Genomic DNA, 27,590 nt, shown 5'->3' on the forward strand with positions numbered 1-27,590 from the left:
TCCCTCCTCCTGCTGAATTAGTTTAAGCTTCTATACATTTGATATTTATTACTTTCTCCTCTTCAATTCTTTTTTAGAATTTTTCTTCATTTATTCTAACCTTCCTCCTTACCAAATTATATTTTCTAAAGCTTTACGCTTGTCACTCAATAAGTCATTGTTGTCAGAGGAAATCTATCCACATTGATTCCTGGGCCAAGCTGCAGAATTTCCTTCATTACCACATTCCAAAGCACTTCATTGGCTCTAATTAGCTTTGGGATGTTCAGTGGTTGTTTTGGTGCTACATAAATGCATGTCTTTTTAAGGGTGGCACAGTGGTTAGTTAGCACTGATGCCTTACAGCGCCAGGGACCCAGGTTCAATTCCCTTGGGACACTGACTTTGTATGTGTAGAGTGTGCAAATTCTCCCCATGTCTGTGTGGGCGTGCTCTGGGTGCCCCGGATTCCTCCAAAAGTCTGAAAGGCACGCTGGTTAGGTGCATTGGCCATGCTAAATTCTCCGGAACAAGTGTCTGACTGTGGCGACTAGGGGATTGTCACAGTAACTTCATTCCAGTGTTAACGTAGCCTACTTGTGACACTGACCAATATAACTTGTTTGACTACCCTTGGCTGTCTAGTCTTTGACTTTTGTTGGTTCACCAGGAAGGACTCAGACCGGTTCATTGCTCGGAAACATGCACGTCTCCATAGTTTTTACACTTTTCCTTTTGAGGTTGGTTTCTGACAGCCTTCACAATAAACATTCTGGATGTTTTAGTCTTTCCTTATTGCAGCGTTTCATTGTCCATCTTTTCTAGCAAGTTTATCTCAAAAATACAACTTCTCAGCATTAGTTTTAATCCAAACTATGCCTGCTATTTATTGATGCAGTTTCCCATAAACAAATTATCATCCCATCCATCTCAGTTAAATGAGTTGTCTGGCTTTTTGAATCTCCCAGTAGCAGCTCAGTTTAATTATATCACTGGTATTTCATAGGGGACCGGTAGCATATTGGTAATGTTGCTGGAGTCATAATGCTGAAGCACAGAGATACAAGTTCAAATCCCACCTTGGCAGCACGTAGAATTTAAATTCAGTGAAGATATCTGCAATAAAAAGCTGGTTTTAGTGATCATAAACTACTGGATTAGTTGGATTTTTGCAACAATGCCCTTTGGAGAAGGAAATCCGCTGTCTTTATCCAGTCTTGTCTGTATGTGACTCCTGACCCACTGCAATCGGATGCCACTGACCGAGGCACCAGAAATAACCCAGGCACGCCCTGTTCCTTTATTATTGTTGGATCAAAAATCTAGAATCCCCATTCTAACAGAACTGGGTGTACATAAACCTCTGGACTAAGGCAGCTTCAGGAGAGTTGACAAAGGGTGACACGTCATCTGTGACACATTTATCCTAGGGGCAAATAAGGAAATTCACAATAAACCTCTACCTCAAAATGTCTCACCAGATATTCTTTTATTCTCAGCGTTTAATTTAGTTTCTACATTGCTGGTAGTTTTAATGTCCTGTTATAAGGAGATTCGTTTGAGGCCCTGTCCTTTATGCTCACCATCCTCTCTTTCCACGCATGTGAGACATAGGAGGGAATTTCTGGTCATTTACACTGGCAGGATTCTTTGGAGCCACTGACAGTGCAACCCCTCCTGCAGATTTCTTGGTGGAGTGGGTGACATCAATGGAAAATCCCATTGACAGCAGCAGGACCACAGATCCCACCGAGAGTGAACAGCATGCCACCCGCAATCACTGGAAAACATGCAGCTGGGAGGCCAGAGAATTTCCCCATATATCGCCGTCTCTACGTATTAGTTCTTTATCACCTGGATATGAATTGCCCAGACTTCAAGAAGTAGGTGTCTCACTTGGAGGAAAGCATGCACAGAGGATAGTAATTTTATTTATGAATATAACAATAGTCTGTTGCCTTCACTCTCAATGTGGAGATGCCGGCGTTGGACTGGGGTAAACACAGTAAGAAGTCTCACAACGCTAGGTTAAAATCCAACAGGTTTATTTAGTTGCAAAAGCCACTAGATTTCGGAGCGCTGCCCCTTCATCAGGTGGGTGGGAGTTCTATCCACAAACAGCATATAAAGTCACGAAGTCAATTTACAAAATGATGGTTGGAATGCGAGAGTTTACAGGTAATCAAGTCTTAAAGGCACAGACAGTATGAGTAGAGAGAACGTTAAGTACAGGTTAAAGAGAAGTGTATTGTTTCCAGACAGAACAGTTAGTGTGCACTAGTTAGTTAGTTAGTTAGCAAGCCCAGGCAAGTCAAGAGGGTTACAGATAATGTGACATGGACCCAAGATCCCGGTTGAGGTTGTCCTCATGTGTGCGGAATTTGGCTATCAGTCTCTGCTCAGTGACTCTGCTTTATGATGTCGTGAAGGCCGCTTTGGAGAAAGCTTACCCAAAGATCAGAGGCAGAATGCCCATGACCACTGAAGTGTTCCCCCACAGGAAGAGAATACTCTTGCCTGATGATTGTCAAGTGGTGTTCATTCATCCGTTGTCATAGTGTCTGCATGGTCTCCCCAATGTACCATGCCTCGGGATATCCTTTCCTGCAGTGTATCAGGTAGATAACGTTGACCAAGTTGCAAGAGTATGTACCGTGTACCTGGTGGATGGTGTTCTCACATGAGATGATGGCATCCGTGTTGATGATCCAGCATGTCTTGCAGAGGTTGCTGTGGCAGGGTTGTGTGGTGTTGTGGTCACTGTTCTCCTGAAGGCTGGGTAGTTTGCTGTGGACAATAGTTTGTTTGAAGTTGTGTGGTTGTTTAAAGGCAAGAAGTGGGAGTGTGGGGATGGCCTTGGTGAGGGGTTCATACAGAACATAGAACACTACAGCACAAACAGGTCCTTCGGCCCACAAGTTGCGCTGATCATATCCATACCTACCAGGCTATCTATAAACCTCAATCCCATTAAATCCCATGTACTCATCCAGAAGTCTCTTAAAAGACCTCAACGAGTTCGCCTCTACCACCACCAACGGCAGCTGATTCCACTCACTCACCACCCTCTGAGTGAAAAACTTACCCCAGACATCTCTTTACCTGCTCCCCAGCACCTTAAACCTGTACCCTCTCGTAGCGACCATTTCAGCCCTGGGAAATACCCTCCGAGAATCCACCCTATCTATAACTCTTTACCAACTCTCCAAAAGAGCATCCCACCCAGATCCTCCCTCTCGTCCTATAAACCTGTGTGTTTACCATGGCAAATTCACCTAACATACACATCTTCAGGCTGTGGGAAGAAACCAGAGCACCTGAAGGAAATCCCGCAGACACCGGAGAACATGCAAAGTCCACACAGCCACCCAAAACCGGAATTGAACCTGAGACCCTGGCGCTGCGAGGCAGCAGCGATAACCACTGTGCCATCGTGCTGCCCTTAGTTGTTGGCAAAGGAGTAGTGCATTATTGTTCCATCTTTTCTTACATAAGAACATAAGAAATAGGAGCAGGAGTAGGCCATCCAGCCCTTCGAGCCTGCCCCGCCATTCAATAAGATCATGGCTGATCTGTCGCTGCTCAGTTCCACTTTCCCGCCCTCTCCCCATAACCCTTAATCCCCTCTCCTATCAAAAACCCATCAACCCGCGTCTTAAAAATATTTAGCGAGGCAGCCTCCACCACTTCAACGGGCAGAGAATTCCAGAGATTCACCACCCTTTGAGTGAAGAAGTTCCTCCTCAACTCCGTTCTAAACCGCCCCCCTTTTATCTTGAGGCTGTGCCCCCTAGTCCTACTGTCTTTTTTGAGCGGGAAGAGTCTTTCCACCTCTATCCTATCCATCCCATTCATCATCTTATACGTCTCAATGAGATCTCCCCTCATTCTTCTAAACTCTAACGAGTACAAGCCCAGTTTATTCAGCCTCTCCTCATAGCTCAACCCCCTCAACTCCGGTATCAGCCTAGTAAACCTCCTCTGCACTCCCTCCAAGGCCAAAATATCTTTGCGCAGGTGCGGCGCCCAAAACTGCACGTTTTATTCTTTAGTTAAAAGGGTATCAGCAGCCTCTGTGATTCTGTTCACGAGCTGCCCACCACATTTCTAAACCAAAAATAATTAAGCCTGGTTCCACCCTGGGACCTGACTTGTCCAGTAGTATACGGCCTGGAGTGTAACACATTAAATTATGAGTTTAGTCTCGTAGTAGAAATAGCTGCTGCATTGAATGGTCATAAGAACATAAGAAATAGGAGCAGGAGTAGGCCATCTAGCCCTTCGAGCCTGCCCCGCCATGCCTCTAGGTCTGGATTTGCCTTCTGAAATTCCTCCATTTCTCTCTCCTTCAGGATCCTCTGAATCCACTTGGCCCAAACTTTTGGTCACCTCCTTTGGTTCAAAGTGCATGTCTTAGCTTTGGAAATAAATGTAAGATGTTGTTGATGAATGGTTCACAAGTGAGAAATTTGACAGATATTTTGGTCGACTGTTTGTCTAGTAAAAGGTCTTTTGCTTTCAATCAGAAAAGAAGAAAGACAGAAATAAATAATATGCTTTCCACTACCTCTGGATATCTCAAATGTTTGACAGCCAATGAAGTACTCGTGAAGTGTCGTCACTGCTCAGTGTGAGCGTATTTTAATCAGCCACCTCTTGCACTGTATTTGACTATACCTCATCATCTCCAAGCTCTTCCTCTGGAAAAAAAATCCAAATTGCTGAAAGTTTCATTGCAATTTTGATGAAAATTGTCAAAGTACCAAAGACATGCCATCTGAAAGCACATCATTGATCTGATACTTAAACTGGATTTTTAAAAAGCTGCAAAATATTTCAGGCTGATACAACTTTCAGACCATGCTTGCATGCTATGAATTAATTACCCAATGGATTCATCTGTTCACTGCACTCCCCCACTCCAACCCTCATTTCACTGCATGGTGCCACTTTTCTGATGTTATTTTTCAGCTCCTATGCGATCACTTAGCATAGTGCTGCCCGCCTGCTAAATTTAGCTGGATCATTAATGAAAGCTCATTTGACACTAATCTGGGATTTGTTGAGGTTTGGAAGATCAATGTTGGTTTTCATAAATATGTAATGAGCTACTTTGTGGGGGGGTTATTGGTCACTTGTGTTTTTTGAAAGTTACAGCAATTAATATATTTACAGTATGCTGAAGTCAAATCTTCTTAATTTTGTGTTACGTTTCGACTGTATATGTGTGCTCAGCAGCAGAGAATTTTACATAGCATTAGAATATTTTGTTCCTAGATTAAACAAACTGAGTACCACCAATGTTGCTTGTATGGGGTTTATTGTAGATTGAGAATGAAATCTTGTGCCCTCCCATTGATGAATTTGGTGGCGATGGCTATTTAATCAAGTGGAGGGGGATTGGAGTGGACCCCACTACCTTCCCACTTCCATTCTGATTATGTCCATAGCTGGAGTCTCTGTGGACAACCTTCCGATGCTGCTGCTGATTGAGAGCCTTAAGTGGGCAAATAATGCCCTTTCAGGGCATTATCTCACCATTGCTGGTATTAAACCATTGATATGTTGGGCAGGGGCAGTGGGCCAACCAAGTGGCGGGCACAATAAGTAACTTTGTGCAGAATTGCGTGTAGGCTTCCTGGGGTGGGGGGAGTCTTGTCATTCAAAAAAGTACTTGATGCCCAATCGAGAGACACTGTGAGGGAAGAGGATGGCCACATCACTATCATAGATGAGAGTGATAGAAGAGATTGGAAGAAAATACAGGGAAAAAATAAAGAAGGAAGGGAGAAAGGAAAACGGATGAAACACAAAAGCTAAGAGGCAAAGACTAATTCCAGTTCTCTAGCCTTATTTAGTTTCTCAGGGACATTTGAAAATCCTTTTTTTTCTTATTTATGGAATGTTACTGGCTAGGCCAGCAAGAGGAACTGGTGCAGTCCCTGTCATGTAGGTACACCCACAGAGCTGTCAGGGAAGAAGTTTCAGGGTTATGACCCAGTAACAGTGAAGGAACAACAATATATTTCTAAGTCAGGATTGTGTATGGCTTGAAGAGGAACTTCACAGATATGGTCTTCCTACAAGTCTGCTGGCTTTTGTTTAGATGGTAGCAGTCATAAGTTTGGAAAGTGCTGTTGAAGGCGCCTTGTATCCTTATATTTTGTAGATGGTCCACATTGCTGTCACTGTTTGTTAGTAGTGGAGGGATTGAATGTTTGTGAAAAGGGTAGCAATAAAGCGGGCTGTTTTGTCTTGGATGGTGTTGTGCTTCTTGTATATTGTTGGGGTGCACTGATCCAGGCAAGTGCAGAGTATTCCATTAAACTCTTTGCTTGGGCCTTGTAGATGGTCAACAGGCTTTGGGGAGTCAGGAGATGAGTTACTCACTGCAGGAATCCTAGTTTCTGATCTACTAATTTACATGGTTAGTCTAATTCCGTTTCTGGTCAATGATAACCCCAGGATGTTGATAGTGGGGCATTTATTGATGTAATGTCATTGAATGTCAAGGGACAATTGCTAGATTTTCATTTATGGAAATGCTACCTGGTACTTGTGTGGCATGAATGTTACTTGCTATCTGTGAGCCAAAGCTTTCATTATTGTCCAGGTGTTGGACAATAATGCGAAGTGATGCATCTTAGTAGATCTAATGTTGGGGGGGGGAGGCTACACAATAAATGGCAGAACCATCAGGAGTATAGAAACACAGAGGGATCTGGGATCTGGGTGTGCAAGTCCACAGATCCTTAAAGGTGGCAACACAGGTGGAAAAGGTGGTGAAGAAGACATTTGGCATGCTTGTCTTTATTGGATGGGGCATTGAGTATAAAAGTTGGCATATGATGTTGCAGTTAGATAGAACGTTGGTTAGGCCACATTTGGAATACTGCGTCCAGTTCTGGTCACCACACTACCAGAAGGATGTGGAGGCTTTGGAGAGAGTGCAGGAAAGGTTTACCAGGATATTGCTTGGTATGGAGGGTATTAGCTATGAGGAGAGATTGAGTAAACTAGGGTCGTTCTCCCTGGAAAGGAGGAGGTTGAGGGGGGACCTAATAGAAGTTTATAAAATTATGAAGGGCACAGATAGGATGAATAGTTTGAAGCTTTTTCCCAGGTCGGAAATGACAAACACAAGGGGTCACAAGTTCAACGTAAGGGCAGCAAGGTTCAATACAGATATGCGGGGGACGTATTTTACACAGAGGGTGGTGGGGGCCTGGAATCCAGTATTAAGCAAGGTGGTTGAGGCAGACACGCTAGGGTCATTTAAGACTTATCTAGATAGCCACATGAACAGACTGGGAATAGAGGGATACAAACGGATTGTCTAGTTAGGAACATATGATTGGTGCAGTCTCGGAGGGCCGAAGGGCCTGATCCTGTGCTATATTGTTCTTTGTTCTTTGCCTTGTTGTAATTGAACGTGGGTTGCTTCAGTATCTGAGGAGTTGCAAATGGTGCTAAACATTGTGCAATCATCGGCGAACATCCTCACCTCTAACCTTATGAAGCGAGGGAGGTCATTTACAAAACAGTTGAAAGTGGTTGGGTCTAGGACACTACCCTGAGGAACTCCTGCAGTGATGTCTTGGAACTGAGATGATTGACCCTGAACAACTCCAACCGTCTTTTGTGCCTGGTATGACATCAAACAGCGGAGAGTTTCCCCCCTAATTTCCATTGACTCCAGTTTTGCTCGGTCGCCTTTATCCTGGCCAAACGTTGCTTGATGTAAAAGACTGACAATCCCATCTCAACTCTGAAATTCAGTTCTTTTATCCAAGTTTGAATTAATGCTGTAAGGAGATCATGAGCTGAGTGACCCTGGCAGAACACAAACTGAGCGTCACTGATGACCGAAAGTAGATGCTGGGGCAGTAAGAACACAAGAAATAGGAGCAGGAGTAGGCCATCTAGCCCCTCGAGCCTGCCCCGCCATTCAATAAGATCATGGCTGATCTGTTGTGGCTCAGTTCCACATTCCCGCCCTCTCCCCGTAACCCTTAATCCCCTTGCCTATCAAAAACCTATCAACTCGCGTCTTAAAAATATTGAGCGAGGCAGCCCCCACCACTTCAATGGGCAGAGAATTCCAGAGATTCACCACCCTTTGAGTGAAGAAGTTCCTCCTTAACTCCGTTCTAAACCACCCCCCCCCTTTATCTTGAGGCTGTGCCCTCTAGTCCTAATTGACCACGTTGGATTCATCCTGTTTCTTGCATACAAGATGTTCCTGAGAAATGCTTCACGTTTCTGAGTAGATGTCGGAATTGTAGCAATGTTGGAACAGCTTGACTACGTGTGCTGAATGTTCTGGAGCACAAGTCTTCAGCATTACTGACAGAATATTGTTGGGGCCTATAGCCTTTGCAGCATACAGTGCCTTCAGCTGTTTCTTGATGTCAAGTAGAGTAAATTGAACTGGCTGAAAAGTGGCATCTGTGCTACTGGGGACCTCCAAAAGGAACTGATGGATCATCCACTCAGCATTTCTGTTTGAAAATTGTTGTGAACGCCTCAGTCTTATCTTTTGCACTGATGTGCTATGCTCCCCCAGCATTGAAGGTGGGGATATTTGTGAATGGGGATATATTGTTGCCTCTTCCAGTGAGTTGTTTGCTTGTCCTTCGCCATTCACGGATGTGGCAGGACTGCCAAGCTTTGATATGATCCACTGGTTATGGAATCACTTTAGCTGCTTTTGCTGTTTGGCATGCAAATAGTCCTGTGTTGTAGCTTTGCCAGGTTGGTGCCTCTCTTTTAGATATGCCTGCTGCTGGTCCTGGCATGCCCTCCTGCACTCTTCATTGAATCAGATTTGATTCCCTAGCTTGGTGATAATGGTAGAGTTGGGGATATGCCAGGCCATGATGTTACAGATTGTGAATAAGTACAGTTCTGCTGCAGCTTGTGGCATGGATGCCCAGTCTGGAGTTGCCAGATATGTTTGAAATTTATCCCATTTAGCATGTTGGGAGTGTCACATAATGTTGTGAAAATGGGACTTTATCTCCACAAGGGCTGTGTGCTGGCTGCTCCTACTGATACTGTCGCAGACAGATGCACCTGAGGCAGGCAGGTTAATGAGGGTGAGGTGAAATATGGTTTTCCCTCTTACTGGTGTCTTAGTCGTAGTTTAGCAGAAACGTGCGTTAGGACTCGACCGGCTTGGTCTTGGTCAAACCAGGCTTGGTGGTGGACAGTGAAATCCCCCATCCATAGTATATTCCGCACCCTTGCCACACTCACTGCTTCCACCAGGTGGTGTTCAATGTGGAAGAATACTGATTCATCAGATGAGGGAGGAAGGTACATGGTAATCAGCAGGAGATTCCCTGTCCATGTGTGACCTGGTGCCATGAGACTTCATGGGGTCCAGAGTCAATGTTGAGGTCTCCCAGGACAACTCCCTCCCCACTGTATACCACCTTTACTGGGCTGCCCTGCTGGTAGGAAAGGCGTATCCAAGGATGGTGGTGTCTTGGTCATTATCTGTAAGGTATTATTCCATGAGCATGACTATGTCAGATTGTTTGCTTGACTAGTCTGTGTGACAGCTCTCCCAATTTTGGCACACATCCCCAGATATTAATGAGGAAGACTGTGCAGGTTGACAGTGCTGACTTTGCAGTTGTCATTTCTGGTCCCTCAGTCGAGTGGTCTCTCCAGTTTCATTTCTTGTTGACCTTTTTGCGCTTTGATAAAACTGACGGGCTTACTAGGCCATTTCAGAGGTCATTTAAGAGTCAACTACAGTGCTGTGAACCTGAAGCCATGATGTGGATATGCTGGATCTTAGGTTCATGTCGCACTATCTGTAACCCCCGTGACTTCCCTGGGTTTGCAAAACCTCACTTACTGTACTGTCTGGAGACAATACACATCTCTTCAGCCTGTGATCAGTGCTCCTTTCACTCACATTGTCGGCCACTTTAGGACTTGAACAGCAGATTAGGTGTAAAGATTCGCATTCTAATCAGTAATCTGTAAACTGTCTGTGCTGTTATATGTACTGTCTGAGGCCAGAACTCTCCATTCACCTGACAAAGGGACAAACCCCGAAAGCTTGTGAGTTTACTATCAAATAAATCGGTTGGACTTAAACCTGGTTGTTGTCAGACTTTTTACTGTGAATCTGAAGCCACATGTAGGCCAGACCGGTTAAAGACAGCAGATTTCCGAGTGAATCAAGTGAGTTTTTATGACAATCGACAATGATTTCATATTAGACTTTTAATTCCACATTTTTATTTAAATCAAATTCCACCATCTGCCATTGTAGGATTGAAACGCAGGTCTCTTGAATATTAGTCCAGTGACAATACTACTACTCCACTGCCTTCTATCCATGGAGCCTTTGATCTCGCAACAACGCCTGCCATTGGCGTGTTACATACCTGAATCGTAGAAGATGGGCACGCCCTCTTGAAAAGAGGCAAAACGAGGCTTTCACTGGCTCTCCTGTGAGATGTCTTTGACTGTGAGATGCCTGTCATCTCCATAAGATTTCACCCCTAGAGTGATGTTGGAGGCTAGGGTGAATTTGAATGTAACCTTAGTGATTTGCAATTATTTCCATTTTGTTTTGATATTAGCAAGTTGAGTTTCTCGGTCACTATGTACACTAGGGATATTTCTGTATTTCCTGGCTTATGTTTTAAGACACTTTGCTGTAATTAATCCCTTCACTATTTAATACTGTCTTTGTTGCATGTATTTTAACATCATGTTGACTGCTCTTAGGTTTGTTGGTGGATAGATGGTGTATGTTTGTATCCTTGTATCTTTCAAGCTCTATGTAGATCTATTTCAGTTTAATACTTAAATGAAATAAACTCAACCTAGCAGGTAGTGTGGAGAAGACAAAATACCTTTGCAGTGTTTCACTTAAACATAATGGCCAGCGTTTGTCTCAGTCTTGAGACCAGCCAGCTTAGCCATTTTGTTTCTTTACAATATGTATTCGAAAACTCCAACCTTTGTGAATCGTATTATTTTACATTGTTACAGTCAGAGTCCAAGCTTTATAATGGAACAGAAAAGGATCTTGTCTCACCTGGGAGTAAACTCACAAAAAAGGAGTCCCTTAAGGTATATTAATTGATATTAAGAAATTGTATTCATAATTGTGCATGAATGTTTTGTTTTTCAAATTAAAAATGAATTTCAGAAGATTTAGTTCCACCAACATTTTGGTAAAATATTCTCTTAAAATACTCAGCCTCTACAGTTTGCCTGAGTCCCAGAATACCCCTTGCAGCATCAGTATGACAGTGTACTACACAACAATCATACCTAGAACCTCACTGAGGTTTGTTTTATTTTCTGTGCTCTAGAAATTGGATTAAAACCACTTCTATATATTTTAATCATTTATAACCAACAGAAAGACAAAATCGTAATTTCATCAATTTATCTTGAATCAAACCCAGTTCCTTGAGGTGAAGAGATGTTAATGACTGAGTGTCAAATTTCACCTTCAAAGACAAGGTAGTAAATCACTTGCAGGGATCAGTGCAATAAAGCAGGAGGACAATTTGTCATTCAAGCCCCTTGACTGAAATGTTAATTTTAAACTTTTACACCTCTATTGCACTTTATCTTGTATACGAAGTATTGAACGAGCGAAAGCACAATTTCTGTTCATTTTAATAACATAAACTGCAGTAAACCAGCGCTAACTTAAATTCAAATTTAAAATTTTGCTGAAACATTTAGGACTTGCCTTGTTGCAGGAGACCTTGATTTATGCTAATTATATTAGTTTTATTGCAGTTCTTTAATAAATAAATTATAATTACAGGTTCAGAAGAAAAATTACAGGGAAGAGAAGAAAAGAGCCACAAAAGAGTTGCTGAGCAGTATTACTGATCCCTCTGTAATAGTGATGGCAGATTGGCTAAAGGTGAGTTGTGACAGGGGCTATAGCTGGTGTTGTATTAAAAATTCTTGCTTTGCTGCTCAAGCTATGTGGAAATTGATGTACAATTACATTTCACAAATTTAATTCCATTATTAAACACAATATTAATGTAAACTGATAATCATGTCAAAGATGTTGTGGAGTCTTCATTTTATCCTGTTTATACTATTTTTGTATTTCAAAACTTTATTGTAAATAAAAATGAGATGAATATAATTAGTTGTGTGGCACTACAGAACTTGGGTATTGTTGAAAAAAAAAATTGTTAAATGTTTTCAACTTGTCCTCATCAGGACAATTGCAAGAATACCAAAGTGTCCAACATTAGATATGATTCTGTGACTGGACAACATTTGCTAAATAATCGTCAGTGTGCTAGATGTTATGCTGACAACCAATTTAAGATTGTGAGTCGAATTCGCAATTTGGTGCATTTGTATGTACTGGAAACTACATATGTTAATGCACACGGCCTTGTTCTTTGCAAGCAGATAGAACAGGTACATGCATTGTGCCTGTTTCATCTAAACAAGCGACAACCATTTGCTGGTTCATTCCTTAGGATAATACTTTGAACAATCAGAGTCAAGCTGCCTGGTTTTAATTTTCAACCAGTGTTTGACAGTTGATTGTCAGTCACCATTTACTGGTACATTCTCCATGGCAATGCTTCTACCAATCAGAGCCCACTTGCCAATCAATCAGAGCATTCTTCTCATATAGATATTGGCATTCTTGTGATTATCCTGATGAGTACAAGATGAAAATGTTTTCTTTCAGCAGTATTCAAGGTGACAAATACTCATCTAAATACAATACAGTAAAAACAACATCAACAATGGAAACTATTTTGAACATATGTATTCACCGTACATGTTCTCTTTCCAAAGATGGAGTTCCTTCAACCTGAGCAACTTGAATTGAAAGTTGTGAATCCTTGGCCTGGATCAACCTGCCTTAAGTTCCTGACCAAAGCCCAGATAATATTGTTTCTCTTTTGTCTTTGTACATTGCTCCATTGCTTAGTTGGGTTCCTCATTATACGCAAAACAAAATATTCAGAAATATCATTGCAGATCAACTTTCCTATGACTTTTCCAAAAGAATAGAACACACAACCACACACAGGATCTGGAAGAGAAATCTTTCTCCGTTTTTTCCAATAACTCGTTCTGCTTACGACCATTTGGAGAGGTTTGACATGATCAGGAATAGTCAGCATGGATTTGTCAAGGGCAGGTCGTGCCTTACGAGCCTAGTTGAGTCCTTCGATAATGTGACTGAACGCATTGACGAAGGAAGTGCCGTGGACGTGGTGTACATGGACTTCAGCAAGGCGTTTGATAAGGTCCCCCATGCAAGACTTCTTGAGAAGGTGAGAGGGCATGGGATCCGAGGGCCTTTGGCCTTGTGGATCAAGAACTGGCTTGCCTGCAGAAACACAGTAAAAAGTCTGACAACACCAGGTTTTAACGCCGGCATACCCACATCATTGCCTGCAGAAGGCAGAGAGTGGTTGTGGATGGGTCTTTTTCTGAATGGAGGTCAGTCACCAGTGGAGTGCCCCAGGGATCTGTTCTAGGACCCTTGCTGTTTGTCATTTTCATAAATGACCTGGATGAGGAAGTGGAGGGATGGGTAAGTAAGTTCGCTGATGACACGAAGGTCGGTGGTGTTGTGGATGGTCTGGAAGGATGTCAAAAGTTGCAGCAGGACATAAATAGGATGCAGGACTGGGCGGAGAAGTGGCAGATGGACTTCAACGCGGATAAATGTGTAGCCATCCATTTTGGCAGAACCAACGGGATGAACGAGTACACTATCAAGGGCAGGAGTCTTGGTAGTGTTGAGGAGCAGAAGGATCTTTGGGTCCGGGTCCACAGGACTCTTAAATCGGCCTCACAGGTGGAAGAGGTGGTCAAGAAGGCGTATGGTGTACTGGCCTTCATTAATCGAGGGATTGAGTTTAGGAGTCGGGAGGTAATGCTGCAACTTTATAAGACCCTTGTCAGGCCTCATTTGGAGTACTGTGCGCAGTTCTGGTCGCCTCACTATAGGAAAGACGTAGAAGCTATTGAAAGGGTACAGAGGAGATTTACAAGGATGTTGCCTGGACTGGGAGGCATGCCTTATGAAGTTAGGTTGAGGGAACTGGGTCTCTTTTCCCTGGAGAGACATAGGTTGAGAGGCAACCTGATAGATGTTTATAAAATGTTGAGAGGAATAGATAGGGTGGATTCTCAGAGGCTATTTCCCCGGGTTGAAATGGTCGCTACGAGAGGACACAGGTTTAAGGTGCGGGGAGGAAAGTACAGAAGTGATGTTAGGGGTAAGTTTTTCACTCAGAGGGTGGTGAGTGAATGGAATCGGCTGCCGTCAGTGGTGGTGGAGGCGAACTCGCTGGGGTCTTTTAAAAGACTTCTGGAGAGTATATGGGGTTTTATGGGATTGGGGGTTATAGATAGGTGTTGATGTGATCGGCGCAACTCGTGGGCCGAAGGGCCTGTTTGTGCTGTAGTGTTCTATGTTCTATGCTTAATCTGCTTTAAACAGAGGGGAAAATATTTAAAATCTTTCTTGAATAAACTGAAGGCAAACAGGGTCCGCTTATCTTGGCCCTCTCTCATCCCAGCAGATTGTTAGTGCTGATAACTGCTGCTCAGTATGATATCCTCCTCCCGTGAGAATATGAGGGGGCAACATTGGAACCTTTGAAAACTGTAATGGTTACGCAAGGTTGCTTTCTTTGTAGCTATCATCTATCTTCAATTCATCTGAAGAGGGTGTTTCCTATGTACCAGAAATGACAAAGTGGTTCAACCTTGCTTGCCTGAGATCCAAGACAAAAGTGCACCAAGTCCTCATCAGAAGGTTGCTCTGTACTGATGATGCCATCAGCACAGAGGTACTGTAAGGAAGGAGCTCTGTACTGGGGTGCCACAGTGGTCTAGTGGAATACGAGTGACTAGTGTTCCAGAGGCCTAAGTTAATGCTCTGGGGAACCGTGGCAGCTTGTAGAATTTGGATTTAATTAATCAAATAAATCTGAAATGAAGGCCAGTCTCAGTAAGAGTGATCATTAAACTATCTTTGATTATTATAAAACCCATCAGATTCACTAATTTTCTTTGGAGAAGGAAATCTGCTTTCCTTACCTGGTCTGGTGTCTACATGTGACTCCAGACCCATGGCAATATGGCTGACTCTTAAATGTCCCCAAATGGCAATTCAGGATGGGCAATAAATGCTGGGCCAATGACACACAGATCACATGAAAGAATAAAAAGACTAACATTCCATATTGGGGAATATCTTCAGCAGCAAATGAACAGAACATCTTTCATCTGTGAACATAAGAACTAGGAGCAGGAGTAGGCCCTCTGGCCTCTCAAGCCTGCTCAGCCATTCAATAAGATCAAGGCTGATCTTTTTGTGGACTCAGCTCCACTTATCCACTTTTTTGAGAAAGTGACCAAAGAGGTGGATGGGGGTAAGGCAGTTGACGTGGTATATATGGATTTTAGTAAGGCGTTTGATAAGGTTCACCATGGAAGGCTTCTGCAGAAAATGCAGATGTATGGGATTGGGGGTAATCTAGGTAATTGGATCAGGAATTGGCTAGCAGATAGGAGGCAGAGGGTGGTGGTTGATGGTAAGTATTCGTCATGGAGTTCAGTTACGAGTGGTGTGCCTCAGGGATCTGTTTTGGGGCCACTGCTGTTTGTAATTTTTATTAATGATCTGGATGAGGGTATAGTTGGGTGGATTAGTAAATTTGCTGATGACACCAAAGTCGGAGGTGTGGTAGATAGTGAGGAAGGGTGTCATAGTTTGCAGGGAGACTTGGACAGGTTGCAGAGCTGGGCTGAGAGGTGGCGGATGGAGTTTAATACGGAGAAGTGTGAGGTAATTCACTTTGGCAGGAATAACAGATGTGTCGAGTATAGGGCAAATGGGAGGACTCTGAATAGTGTGGATGAACAGAGGGATCTAGGTGTATGTGTACATAGATCCCTGAAAGTTGGGAATCAAGTAGATAAGGTTGTTAAGAAGGCATACGGTGTCTTGGCGTTTATTGGTAGGGGGATTGAATTTAGGAGTCGCAGCGTCATGTTGCAACTGTACACAACTCTGGTGCGGCCGCACTTGGAGTATTGTGTGCAGTTCTGGTCCCCACATTATAGGAAGGATGTGGAGGCTTTGGAGAGGGTGCAGAGGAGGTTTACCAGGATGTTGCCTGGTATGGAGGGGAGGTCCTATGAGGAGAGACTGAGGGATTTGAGGTTGTTTTCGTTAGAAAGAAGGCGGCTAAGAGGGGATCTTATTGAAACATATAAGATGATTAGAGGTTTAGATGGGGTGGACAGTGACAGCCTTTTTCCTTGGATGGAGAAAGCTAGCACAAGGGGGCATGGCTTTAAATTAAGGGGGGGTAGTTATAGGACGGATGTCAGGGATAGGTTCTTTACCCAGAGGGTGGCGAGGGATTGGAATGCCCTGCCTGCTGCAGTTGTAAATGCGCCTAGTTTGGGGGCGTTTAAGAGATCCGTGGATAGGTTTATGGATGGAAAGGGATTGGTTTAGGTTAGAGGGTCATTGTTTTTTAACTGGTCGGCGCAACATTGTGGGCCGAAGGGACTGTTCTGCGCTGTAATGTTCTATGTTCTATCCGCCCTTAATTAACCCTTAATTCCTTTAGTATTCAAAAATGTATCTATCCTTGCCTTAAAAACATTCAATAAGGTAGCCTCAGCTGTTCCACTGGACAGGGAGTTCCACAGATTGACAACCCTTTGTGTGAAGAAGTTCCTCCTCAACTCAGTCCTAAATCTGCTTCCCCTTATTTTGAGGCTATACCCCCTAGTTTCTAGTTTCATCCGCCATTGGAAACAACTTCCCTGCTTCTATCTTATCTGTTCCCTTCAGAATCTTATATGTTTCTATAAGATCTCCTCTCATTCTTCTAAATTCCAATGAGTGTTCTCCCAGTCTACTCAGTCTTTCCTCATAAGCCAATCCTCTCAACTCCGGAATCAACCTAGTGAATCTCCTCTGCGCCCCCTCCAGTGCCAGTATATCCTTTCTCAAGTAAGGAGACCAAAACTGTATGCAATACTCCAGGTGTGGCCTCACCAGCACCTTATACAGTTGCAACATAACCTCGCTGTTTTTAAACTCTATCCCTCTAGCAATGAAGGACAAAATTCCATTTGCCTTCTTAATTACCTGCTACACTTGCAAAACAACTTCTTGAGATTCCTGCACAAAAATACCCAGATCCCTCTGCACAGCAGTATGCTGCAATTTTTTACCTTTTAAATAATAGTCCATTTTGTTGTTCGTCCTTCCAAAATGGATGACCTTACATTTACCAACATTGTACTCCATCTGCCAGACCCTCGCCCACTCACTTAGATTATCTATATCCCTTTGCAGACTTTCAGCATTTTCTGCACACATTGCTCTGCCACCTATCTTAGTGTCAACTGCGAATTTTGACATACTATGCTTGGCTCCGCAACTCTAAATCATCTACATAAGTTGTAAACAATTGCAGTCCCAACACTGATCCCTGAGGCACACCACTAGTCGCTGATCGCCAACCAGGAAAACACCCAATTTCCACTACTCTTTGCTTTCTGTTAGTTAATCAACCCTCTATCCGTGCTAATATATTATGTGCACTTTTATCTTATAAAGCAGTCTTTGGTGCAGCACCTTCTGGAATTCCAGATACGCCGCATCCACAGGTCCACATGTGTCCACGGCACATGTAATGTTCTCAAAGAATTCCACCAAATTAGTCAAATATGACCTTTCCTTCATGAACCCATGCTGCGTCTTACCAATGGGACAATTTATGTCCAGATGTCTCGCTATTTCTTCCTTGAAGATAGATTCAAGCATTTTCCCTACTGCAGAAGTTAAGCGAACCCAACCTATTTTGTCTATCTCCTTTTTTAAACAGTGACATCACATTTGTTGTTTTCGAATGTGCGGGAACCACCCCAGAGTCCAGTGAAGAGTTTGATTTGACCTTTAACATCAGGAAGGCAAATATCATAGTCCAGAATGCTGTCATACTGCCATCACAATTGGAAATGTGATGTAGGAAATTGCTCATAGCTGTACTTGTATTTGTCACAGCAATTTGCATTGGTAGCATTTGCTGTTTCCATTCACTTTTATTCACAGATCAGCCATGATTTAATTAAATGACAGAACAGACTCGTGGAGTTGAACTATCTGCTCTTGTTACTACTCCCGCTTTCTCTCTCATCTTTTCAATTTCTCTTTCACTCGTTCTTTTCCTCTATCTTTTTCTAATGTGCACCAATTTGATTGAAGTTTGGGGAAAGATAGAGAAGTGGAACTTAACTGGGCAAACGCTGTATCTTCCCAGTCTGCAGATTCCACATCTAAGGCTGGACCAAGGAAAATCAGGCAGGTGACAACTCACAAAAATGTACCAGCCAGTGGTCTTTGCAACCAAAATTCATATTTATTCATCATCCTATGCTGCTCTCCAATCGTGAGGATTGATTATTATAGGAAAAGAAAAAATAAATAGGTTGAGCTTTTTGTCTGCAGTATGGTCATGTAACCACCACTGGAACCGTTTTTATTATCCCCTACAGGACAGTTGGCAATCCCGCTTGATGTTTTTGGATAATGGATAAAAAATCCTGAAAAAGGCCATTGCAGAATTAAGTGCACTTAAGTTTGATCAGTTTATGCAGTTTGATCTTTCTCTGAATGTAGAGAACCCCACAGATTTCAAGTATTTGTCCAACAGCTAAACCAGAAGATTGCTTTGTAATTGTTGAATTTACAGCACCGCAAAATCACAAATACTTTTGAATAATCCATTTTCAGCACTTGTTTACAAAAAGAACAATGTTGGGTATGTTAGCATTGTGATAATGTTACTGGACAAGTTCCAGAGGCCTGAACTAATCCTTGGAGGCAGGAGTTAAATCCCAGCACGACAGCTGGGGGAACTTAAATTCAATTAATAAATCTGGAACGAAAAAGCTAGTCTCAATAATGGTGACCATTAAAACCCATCTGGTTCACTCATCTCTTTTAGTGGAGGAAATTTGCAATCCTAGTTTGCACAACTCCAGACCCAAACATAGACTGAGATCCCTTTAGTGCCGGGGGCTTGGACAAGGCCGATGGTGAGCGTTAACCCTAACGTTTCTTAACTACAGCATATATTCTCACTGTTGAGGTTTATATTCTGTACCTATAAATGCATGTTATGTTAACAGTTCTTTGTAAAAAACACATACATTATCAGACTTAACAGATTATGAACATTTCATTTAGAATTGGGAACTTTTTATAAAAGTATTAGTTACATTTGAGAAATAGTTAAGGAATTTTTTTGGCCGTGAGGTGGAGATGCTGCTGTTGGACTGGGGTGGGCACTGTAAGAAGTCTCACAACACCAGGTTAAAAGTCACATCGATGCTATCATCAAACCTGATGGAGTTTAACCTAATGATGTGAGACTTCTAACTTCTTGGTATGATCACAAAACAGTTATGATATGGGCGCTTAACTGTGATTGATAAAACATTTGGAAGGTAGGTGATGGCCCCAAGTGACATCTAATTCATGAAAATACTGTGGATGCTGGAGAACTGGAAGTGCTGGAAGCACTTAGCAGGTCTGGTGATGTCTGTACAGAGAGAAACAGGGTTTATAGGTGCACCACTGCAAGTGAGAATGGAGAATTTGGCATTCCAACCAAAACTCGTTACACTCTTAGCGGCATGGGAGAATCCCAGCCATCGACAAAGTCGGAGGTTTTCAGCAAACGTTTACAGTCTGTGTATTTTTTTAAAAGGGCTGTATATATAAGATGCATTTAAAGGTACAAAATTCCCTCTATCAAAAGTTTTCATTATCCCTCTCATGAAAGATTGAGTATTATTCCAGACATCTAATTCATGCTGGGTTCTCAGAAATTCCATTTGAATGTAAATGTTTTTTGCACATGTATTTTCTGCTGGTAAGAATTCTGGTGTTTGTTTTATATATTTGATGATCATTCTCATACTATGCCCAGCTGGATGCGACAGATATCGCTTGCGAAGTGGACTAGGTAACTCGAGCAACATTGTGAATTTTTAATATGGAAGAAACTCCTTTATGTTTATCAAGTCTCTTTGCCAACCTTGATCTGCCATCTGTACAGGGTATTTGTATGTTTTCAAATTCGGGACAAATTATAACAAGTTTCTTTTAAATCCATGAGAACTGGTGTTTGTCTTTGTGATGCCACGACAATCCAAATGATTTCTACATTCACTCAGACTTCTCCGGAGAAATGTGATTTTAAAAAAATTCTGATTTCTTTGGTTAAACAACAATGTTTTGTATTTGTTAGATTCGTGGAACTTTAAAAAGTTGGACAAAGCTGTGGTGTGTATTGAAACCTGGAGTATTGTTGATCTATAAAACCCCCAAGAATGGCCAGTGGGTAGGAACAGTGCTTCTGAATGCATGTGAACTCATCGAGCGACCATCAAAGAAGGATGGTTTCTGTTTTAAAGTCTTCCACCCCTTGGAGCAGTCCATTTGGGCTGTAAAGGTTTGTGCAACTTGCTTCTATAGGAATACTGGATGCTGGTTTTGATGTGCAAGATGCTTTCGGAATTGAACTCAGCATGGCAGAATTTGGTCTTGAGACTTTACTGCTTTTCACTTATGTAAATTATGTCACTCAGAAAATGAACTGCTCGTATAGGTTTAAGATTTTTTTCCTACATAAATTAATTATTGGATTTTCTTTTGTGCTCCCTACAGTATTTTAGCTTGGTTTTAATATTTTTACAAAAACTCATTGAACCTAGGATTTTTATCACAAAGCTTGACTTGTGTCACGGACAGGAGGGAGAATCAAGTTAAACTGTCCTGGTCTCCACTCTCTCCCTGCCTGTAAATGGAAAGTTTTTTTTATTCTGATGTCCTCCTTTATAAATGGTGGGGTATTTCCCCCAACCCTTAAATTTGTAATGTTCCAATCCTCTGTGAATAAACTACACAGCAGAATAAAAGGCTTGATTTAATTTTGCATTCACATCAGAGAGGTTTTGCAAAGTCCATTCTTTTCATTCACGCAATAAATGGAGAAAAAGGTAGAGGGTTCCAGACCATAAGAAAATACAATTTACATCTGTCCAAAGTCCAGAATCTGAAGTGAACTGAAATCTTTCTTTCAAGATGAAAGGGGCTGATTGTAGAGTGATCTTTCCACAGTGAAACTTCACAATGGGTGACAGCCCATAGAAGGAGATAGTCTGGGAGACACAACTCTAATATTGGCAGGTTTGATAAGGTTTACAGTTCTTTCTGCTGCCACTGGCTTGATGGCAGACAGCACAGGCTGTTGTCTGGAGTCCTGTTCACGTTGGAGGCAAAAAGTAACTGCCTGAGTTCAGTTCCACTAGACAATATTAGGGGGCGTGAGTATGGTTGGTGGCGTTACGGCAAATAGGGTCCAGGTGAAGGCTGGGATGAAGGCACTTTGTCTGAATGCACGAAGCATTCGGAATAAAGTGGATGAGCTGGTGGCGCAGATCGGCACAAATGGATATGATCTGGTGGCCATTACAGAGACGTGGCTGCAAGGTGACAGGGACTGGGAACTGAATGTCCAGGGGTATCAAGTGTTTAGGAAGGATAGGCGGGAGGAAAAAGGGGGGGGCGTAGCTCTGCTGATTAAGGATAGCATCAGGGTGGTGGCAAGGGATGATATTGGAGCCAAGGAGCAGAAAGTGGAATCGTTGTGGGTAGAGATTAGGAACAGCAAAGGGAGGAAGACGCTGGTGGGTGTCGTCTATAGGCCCCCGAATAATGATCTGGAGGTGGGGCGGGCTGTTAACGTGCAAATAAGTGCGGCGTGCAGGAATGGGACGGCCGTAGTTATGGGGGATTTCAATCTACATATTGATTGGTCGACCCATGTTGGACGCGGTGGGCTCGAGGAGGAGTTCTTGGAATGCTGCCGGGATAGTTTCCTGGAACAGTGTGTGTTGGAGCCGACGAGGGAGCGAGCTATCTTGGATCGGGTGCTATGTAATGAGGCGGGTAGAATTAGGGACCTTGCGGTGAAGGATCCTCTTGGGGAGAGTGTTCATTGTATGGTGGAGTTTCTGGTGCAGTTGGAGGAGGAGAAAGTGGGTTCCCGGATGCGCGTCCTTTGTTTGAACAGAGGGGAATACGGTAGGATGAGAGAAGAATTGGCGAATGTTGACTGGGGGAGCGCGTTGGAAGGTAGGTCTGCTGAGGAGCAGTGGAGGATCTTTAAGGAGATCTTTCTTGGTGCTCAGCAGAAATTTATTGCGATGGTCAAAAAGGACCGTAGGAGGAGAGGTAATAAGCCGTGGATAACGAAGGAGGTGAAGGAAAGTGTTAAATTAAAAGCGGAGGCGTTTAGAGTAGCTAAGAGTAATGGGCGAGAAGAGGATTGGGAGAGGTTTAAATGTCAACAAAGATTGACAAAGAAGTTGATAAAGAAGGGTAGGAGAAACTATGAAGCTGGGCTAGCGCTTAATATAAAAAAGGATAGCAAGAGTTTTTATAAATATATAAAAAGGAAGAGGCTGGCTAGGGTGAACGTTGGTCCCTTAGAAATGAGAAGGGGGACTTAGTGGTAGGGGATGGGGATATGGCTGAGGTCTTGAATAACTTTTTTGTTTCTGTCTTCACGGAGGAGGACATGAATAATTTGCCGGGTGTTAGAGATGGAAAGGTGGTAGGACTGGAGGGTCTTAATGACATTACTGTTACTAGAGAGGCGGTGCTCGACAGACTGGAGGGGCTGATTGTGGACAAGTCGTCAGGACCGGATGGAATGCATCCGAGGGTTCTGAAAGAAATGGCAGAGGTGATAGTGGATGCCTTGGTGGTTATTTTCCAGACGTCGCTGGATTCCGGGGAAGTGCCGGATGATTGGAAAATGGCTAATGTTACGCCGTTGTTTAAGAAGGGTGCCAGGCAGAAGGCAGGGAATTATAGGCCGGTTAGTTTAACGTCTGTGGTAGGTAAAATGTTAGAATCCGTCATCGAGGAGGAAATAGCGAGGCATCTTGAGAGGAATTGCTTGATAGAGCAGACGCAGCACGGTTTCATTAAAGGGAAGTCGTGTCTGACAAATTTACTGGAGTTCTATGAGGATGTGTCTAGGGCGGTGGATAGAGGAGAGCCGGTGGATGTGGTCTTTCTTGACTTTCAGAAGGCGTTTGACAAGGTACCTCACAAGAGGTTATTGCAGAAGGTCAGGGGACATGGAGTTGGGGGTAGGGTGTTAGCGTGGATAGAGGATTGGTTGTCAAATAGGAGGCAGAGAGTGGGGGTCAATGGGTGCTATTCGGATTGGCGGATGGTGACTAGTGGAGTGCCCCAGGGGTCGGTGCTGGGGCCTCAGCTATTTACCATTTATATAGATGATCTGGAGGAGGGAACCGAGTGTAGGGTGTCGAAATTTGCTGATGACACCAAGATTGGTGGAACAGCAAATTGTGCGGAGGGTGTGGAAAGTCTGCAGAAGGATCTAGATAGGCTGGGCGAATGGGCCAGGAAATGGCAAATGGAATTTAATGTTGGCAAGTGTGAAGTTGTCCACTTTGGTAGGAATAATGGTAGGAAGGACTATTACTTACATGGTGAAAAACTGCAGCAGGCGACGGTGCAGAGGGACCTTGGGGTCCTTGTGCATGAGTCGCAAAAACCCAGCCTGCAGGTGCAGCAGGTGGTCAGGAAGGCTAATGGGATGCTGGCCTTCATAGCGAGGGGGATTGAATATAAAAGTAGGGAGGTCTTGCTGCAACTGTACAGGGCACTGGTGAGGCCGCAGCTGGAGTACTGTGTGCAGTTTTGGTCGCCGCACTTACGCAAGGATATTTTGGCCTTGGAGGGAGTGCAGAGGAGGTTTACTAGGCTGATTCCGGAGTTGAGGGGGTTGAACTATGAGGAGAGGCTGAATAAACTAGGCTTGTACTCGTTAGAGTTTAGAAGAATGAGGGGAGATCTCATTGAGACATATAAGATGGTGAATGGGATGGATAGGTTAGAGGTGGAGAGGCTCTTCCTGCTCAGAAAGGACATTAGGACTAGGGGGCACAGCCTCAAGATAAAGGGTGGGGGGGGGGGCGGTTTAGAACAGAGTTGAGGAGGAACTTCTTCACTCAAAGGGTGGTGAATCTCTGGAATTCTCTGCCCGTTGAAGTGGTGGAGGCTACCTCGCTAAATATATTTAAGACGCGGGTTGATAGGTTTTTGATAGGCAAGGGGATTAAGGGTTATGGGGAGAGGGCGGGAAAGTGGAACTGAGCCACGACAGATCAGCCATGATCTTATTGAATGGCGGGGCAGGCTTGAAGGGCTGGATGGCCTACTCCTGCTCCTATTTCTTATGTTCTTTTGCTCTTAAGAGAAAAAAGGAAGACTTACAGACCAGTTAGCCTGATGTCAATAGGGGAGCAAATTAACAGGATTGGGTAAAGCAAGGATGAGTTTGTGAAAGGCAAATCATGCTTAACAAATCTACTGAAATTTTTTGAGGATGTAACTGGTCTAGTATTTAAGGGAGAACCAGTGGATGTGGTGTATCAGAAGGCTTTTGATAAGGGTCCTCATAAGAGGTTAGTGGACAGAATTAAAGAACATATGATGGGCATAATGTATTAGCATGAATTGTGAATTGGTTGATAGAAGGAAACAGAGTGGGAATAAATGGATCTTTTTCCAAGTGGCAGGCAGTTATTTATGGGGCAGTGCAGGGATCAGTGCTTGGGGTCCTGCTGTTCACAATATATACAAATGGCCTGCATGAGAGAACCAAATGTAACATTTCCAAATTTGCTAATGGCTCAAAACTGGGCAGAATTGTGAGTTGTGAGGAGATGCAACGAGACTTCAAGGTGAAGTCAGCTTGCAGGTGCAGCAGGTGGTCAGGAAGGCGAATGGGATGCTGGCCTTCATAGCGAGGGGGATTGAATATAAAAGTAGGGAGGTCTTGCTGCAGCTGTATAGGGCATTGGTGAGGCCGCAGCTGGAGTACTGTGTGCAGTTTTGGGCGCCGCACCTGCGCAAGGATATTTTGGCCCTGGAGGGAGTGCAGAGGAGGTTTACTAGGCTGATACCAGAGTTGAGGGGATTGAGCTATGAGGAGAGGCTGAATAAACTAGGCTTGTACTCGTTAGAGTTTAGAAGAATGAGGGGAGATCTCATTGAGACGTATAAGATGATGAATGGGATGGATAGGATAGAGGTGGAGAGACTCTTCCCGCTCAAAAAAGACAGTAGGACTAGGGGGCACAGCCTCAAGATAAAGGGGAGGCGGTTTAGAACGGAGTTGAGGAGGAACTTCTTCACTCAAAGGGTGGTGAATCTCTGGAATTCTCTGCCTGTTGAAGTGGTGGAGGCTGCCTCGCTAAATATTTTTAAGAAGCGGGTTGATGGGTTCTTGATAAGAGAGGGGATTAAGGGTTATGGGGAGAGGGCGGGAAAGTGGAACTGAGCCACGACAGATCAGCCATGATCTTATTGAATGGCGGGGCAGGCTCGAAGGGCTAGATGGCCTACTCCTGCTCCTATTTCTTATGTGATATAGACAAGGTGAGTGAATGGGCAAAAATGTGGCAGATACAGTACAACGTGACTAAACATGAAGTTATACATTTGGTGTGAAAAACAGAAAGGAGAGTATTATTTAAATAGTGGTATTTTGGGAAGTGTAGATGTACAAAAGGATTTGTGTGTTTTTGTACACCAGTCAATGAAAGTTGAGGGGCAGGTGCAGCAAGCAGTTAGGAAGGTAAATTGATGGGCCTTCATTTCAAGATTTGTTCGGAAGTAGAGATATCTTTCTGCAGTTATACAAGGCTTTGGTGAAACCATACCTGGAGTATTACATGCAGTTTTGGTCTCCCTACTAAGAAAGATATAAAATAATATATAATATAATGGGGGGGGCAGTCTCAGGATATGAGTGAGACCATTCAGGACTGAGGTGAGGAAAACTATCTTCATTCAAAGGGCAGTGAACCTGTGGCATTCTCCACCACATAAGGCTATAGAGGCCAAGCCACTGAATGAGTTCAAGAAGGGGATTTTTTTTTTCATTTTAGTAGCATCAAAGGGTGTGGCGAGACTGAGGGAATATAGCATTAAGATTGAGGATCAACCATAATCATATTGAAAGGCGGAGCAGGCTCGAGGGGCCAAATGGCCTATTGCTGTTCCTAGTTTCTATGTTTCATGGTTTCTGTGACCAGCTAGAAACACCCTATCGGCTCAGCAATTGTCCATTTTAAAAAGCACAAAACAAATGATTACATAAAGTAGTCCAGCTTATTTGTATGTGTATATTTTCTTTCATGTCTTGAGCATGACACTTGGCATAAGCAAGTTGGTGCCTTGCTCTTTAGCATTTATCGTGGATTTAGGGCTCCATGACCAATCTGTTGTGTAAGGGTTTTAATTGACAAATACAGAAACTAGCCCTAACATACAAAATCTAATTACTGAAATTTAGCCATGATTTTGTTGTTGTAATTTATATTACCACAGTTACCACCCCCACCTTGGAACAGTGAAAGGAACTATAGTACCTCCTTCATTGTCCTGTCAAGAACCACCAATTCAGCAACAGACAAGAATTGTTTTTGGACCTACCTATGTGCAATTATCTATAACTCAATATTCCACTACATCTGCCCACCAAGCTATTTGGAAAATCATTTTCTTTTTTATTAATAACCAGTAATTGTTCTGCATATCAGGGTGGTTATACAATTAATCAATTCCTATGTTCTGGCTCATTGTGCTGTAAATTAAACTGTTCAAAAAATTATACATAGAAACACAGGCCATTTGGCAAAGCTGTACTATGTTTACTCTCCACACAAGCATTTGAATCGAATCATACTTACCCACCCATTCCCATATCCCTTTATCCCCCTTTCCTCTGTGCGTTCAAGCTAATCTTGAATGTGGACCTAGTTTCTGCCTCAACCAACCACTAATTCTAGAAGTGAATTATCCTTACTCTCAATTCTGTGTGAGGAAGTTTCTCCTGGCATCTTCTAAGTACTTCACAATTAATCTTGTATCTATAGCTCTTCAATCTGGATTCTTAACTGCAGGGAATAATCTGCACCTGTCGTCCTTGTTTTATCCTTTCCTAATTTTAAACCCCCGCTTATTTTTCCTGTAATCTGCATTGTTCTAATAAAAAAAAGTCCTAATACTTTACATGATATAAATTTCTTCATTTTAAGGAGATGATATTTGAAACATAATGTGTTTGCACTGAATGTAATGTTGTTTTAAAGGGTCCTAAAGGTGAAACTGTTGGGTCCATAACTCAGCCACTACCCAGTAGCTACCTGATATTTCGAGCTGCTTCAGAATCTGATGGTAAGAATTTAGTATAAAAAGTTTGATTATCGTGAAATTTTGTTAAATGCTCCAAATATAATCTGAATCATAGAATGGTTACAGCACAGAAGGAGGCCGTTTTGCCCATCATTATTTATGCCATTTCCTACCTTCACCCCATAACTCCATGTTCCCCCTTTTCAGATCAATAAGTAGTCTCACAACACCAGGTTAAAGTCCAACAGGTTTATTTGGTAGCATGAGCTTTCAGAGCAGAGCACTG

At 43.1% G+C, this 27,590-nt stretch overlaps 1 protein-coding gene across 8 annotated transcripts in view; it reads left to right on the top strand.

Annotated features, from left to right (window-relative positions):
• osbpl8 (oxysterol binding protein-like 8) overlaps positions 1-27,590 on the top strand; it is a 333,976-nt gene that overhangs the window by 218,492 nt on the left and 87,894 nt on the right. For 6 of the 8 annotated variants that reach the window (XM_080191450.1, XM_080191448.1, XM_080191451.1 and 3 more), the window contains 4 exons: positions 10,999-11,079; positions 11,792-11,893; positions 20,310-20,513; positions 27,262-27,346. In XM_080191450.1, the coding sequence (XP_080047576.1) occupies positions 10,999-11,079; positions 11,792-11,893; positions 20,310-20,513; positions 27,262-27,346 (472 nt within the window). The remainder of the gene's footprint in view (positions 1-10,998; positions 11,080-11,791; positions 11,894-20,309; positions 20,514-27,261; positions 27,347-27,590) is intronic. The other 2 variants (XM_080191452.1, XM_080191456.1) reach the window with 1 other exon arrangement.

Source organism: Carcharhinus amblyrhynchos, chromosome 6 (genome assembly GCF_965287045.1).
Source record: "Carcharhinus amblyrhynchos chromosome 6, sCarAmb.v2.hapA, whole genome shotgun sequence".
In the NCBI taxonomy this organism is placed as follows: domain Eukaryota; kingdom Metazoa; phylum Chordata; class Chondrichthyes; order Carcharhiniformes; family Carcharhinidae; genus Carcharhinus; species Carcharhinus amblyrhynchos.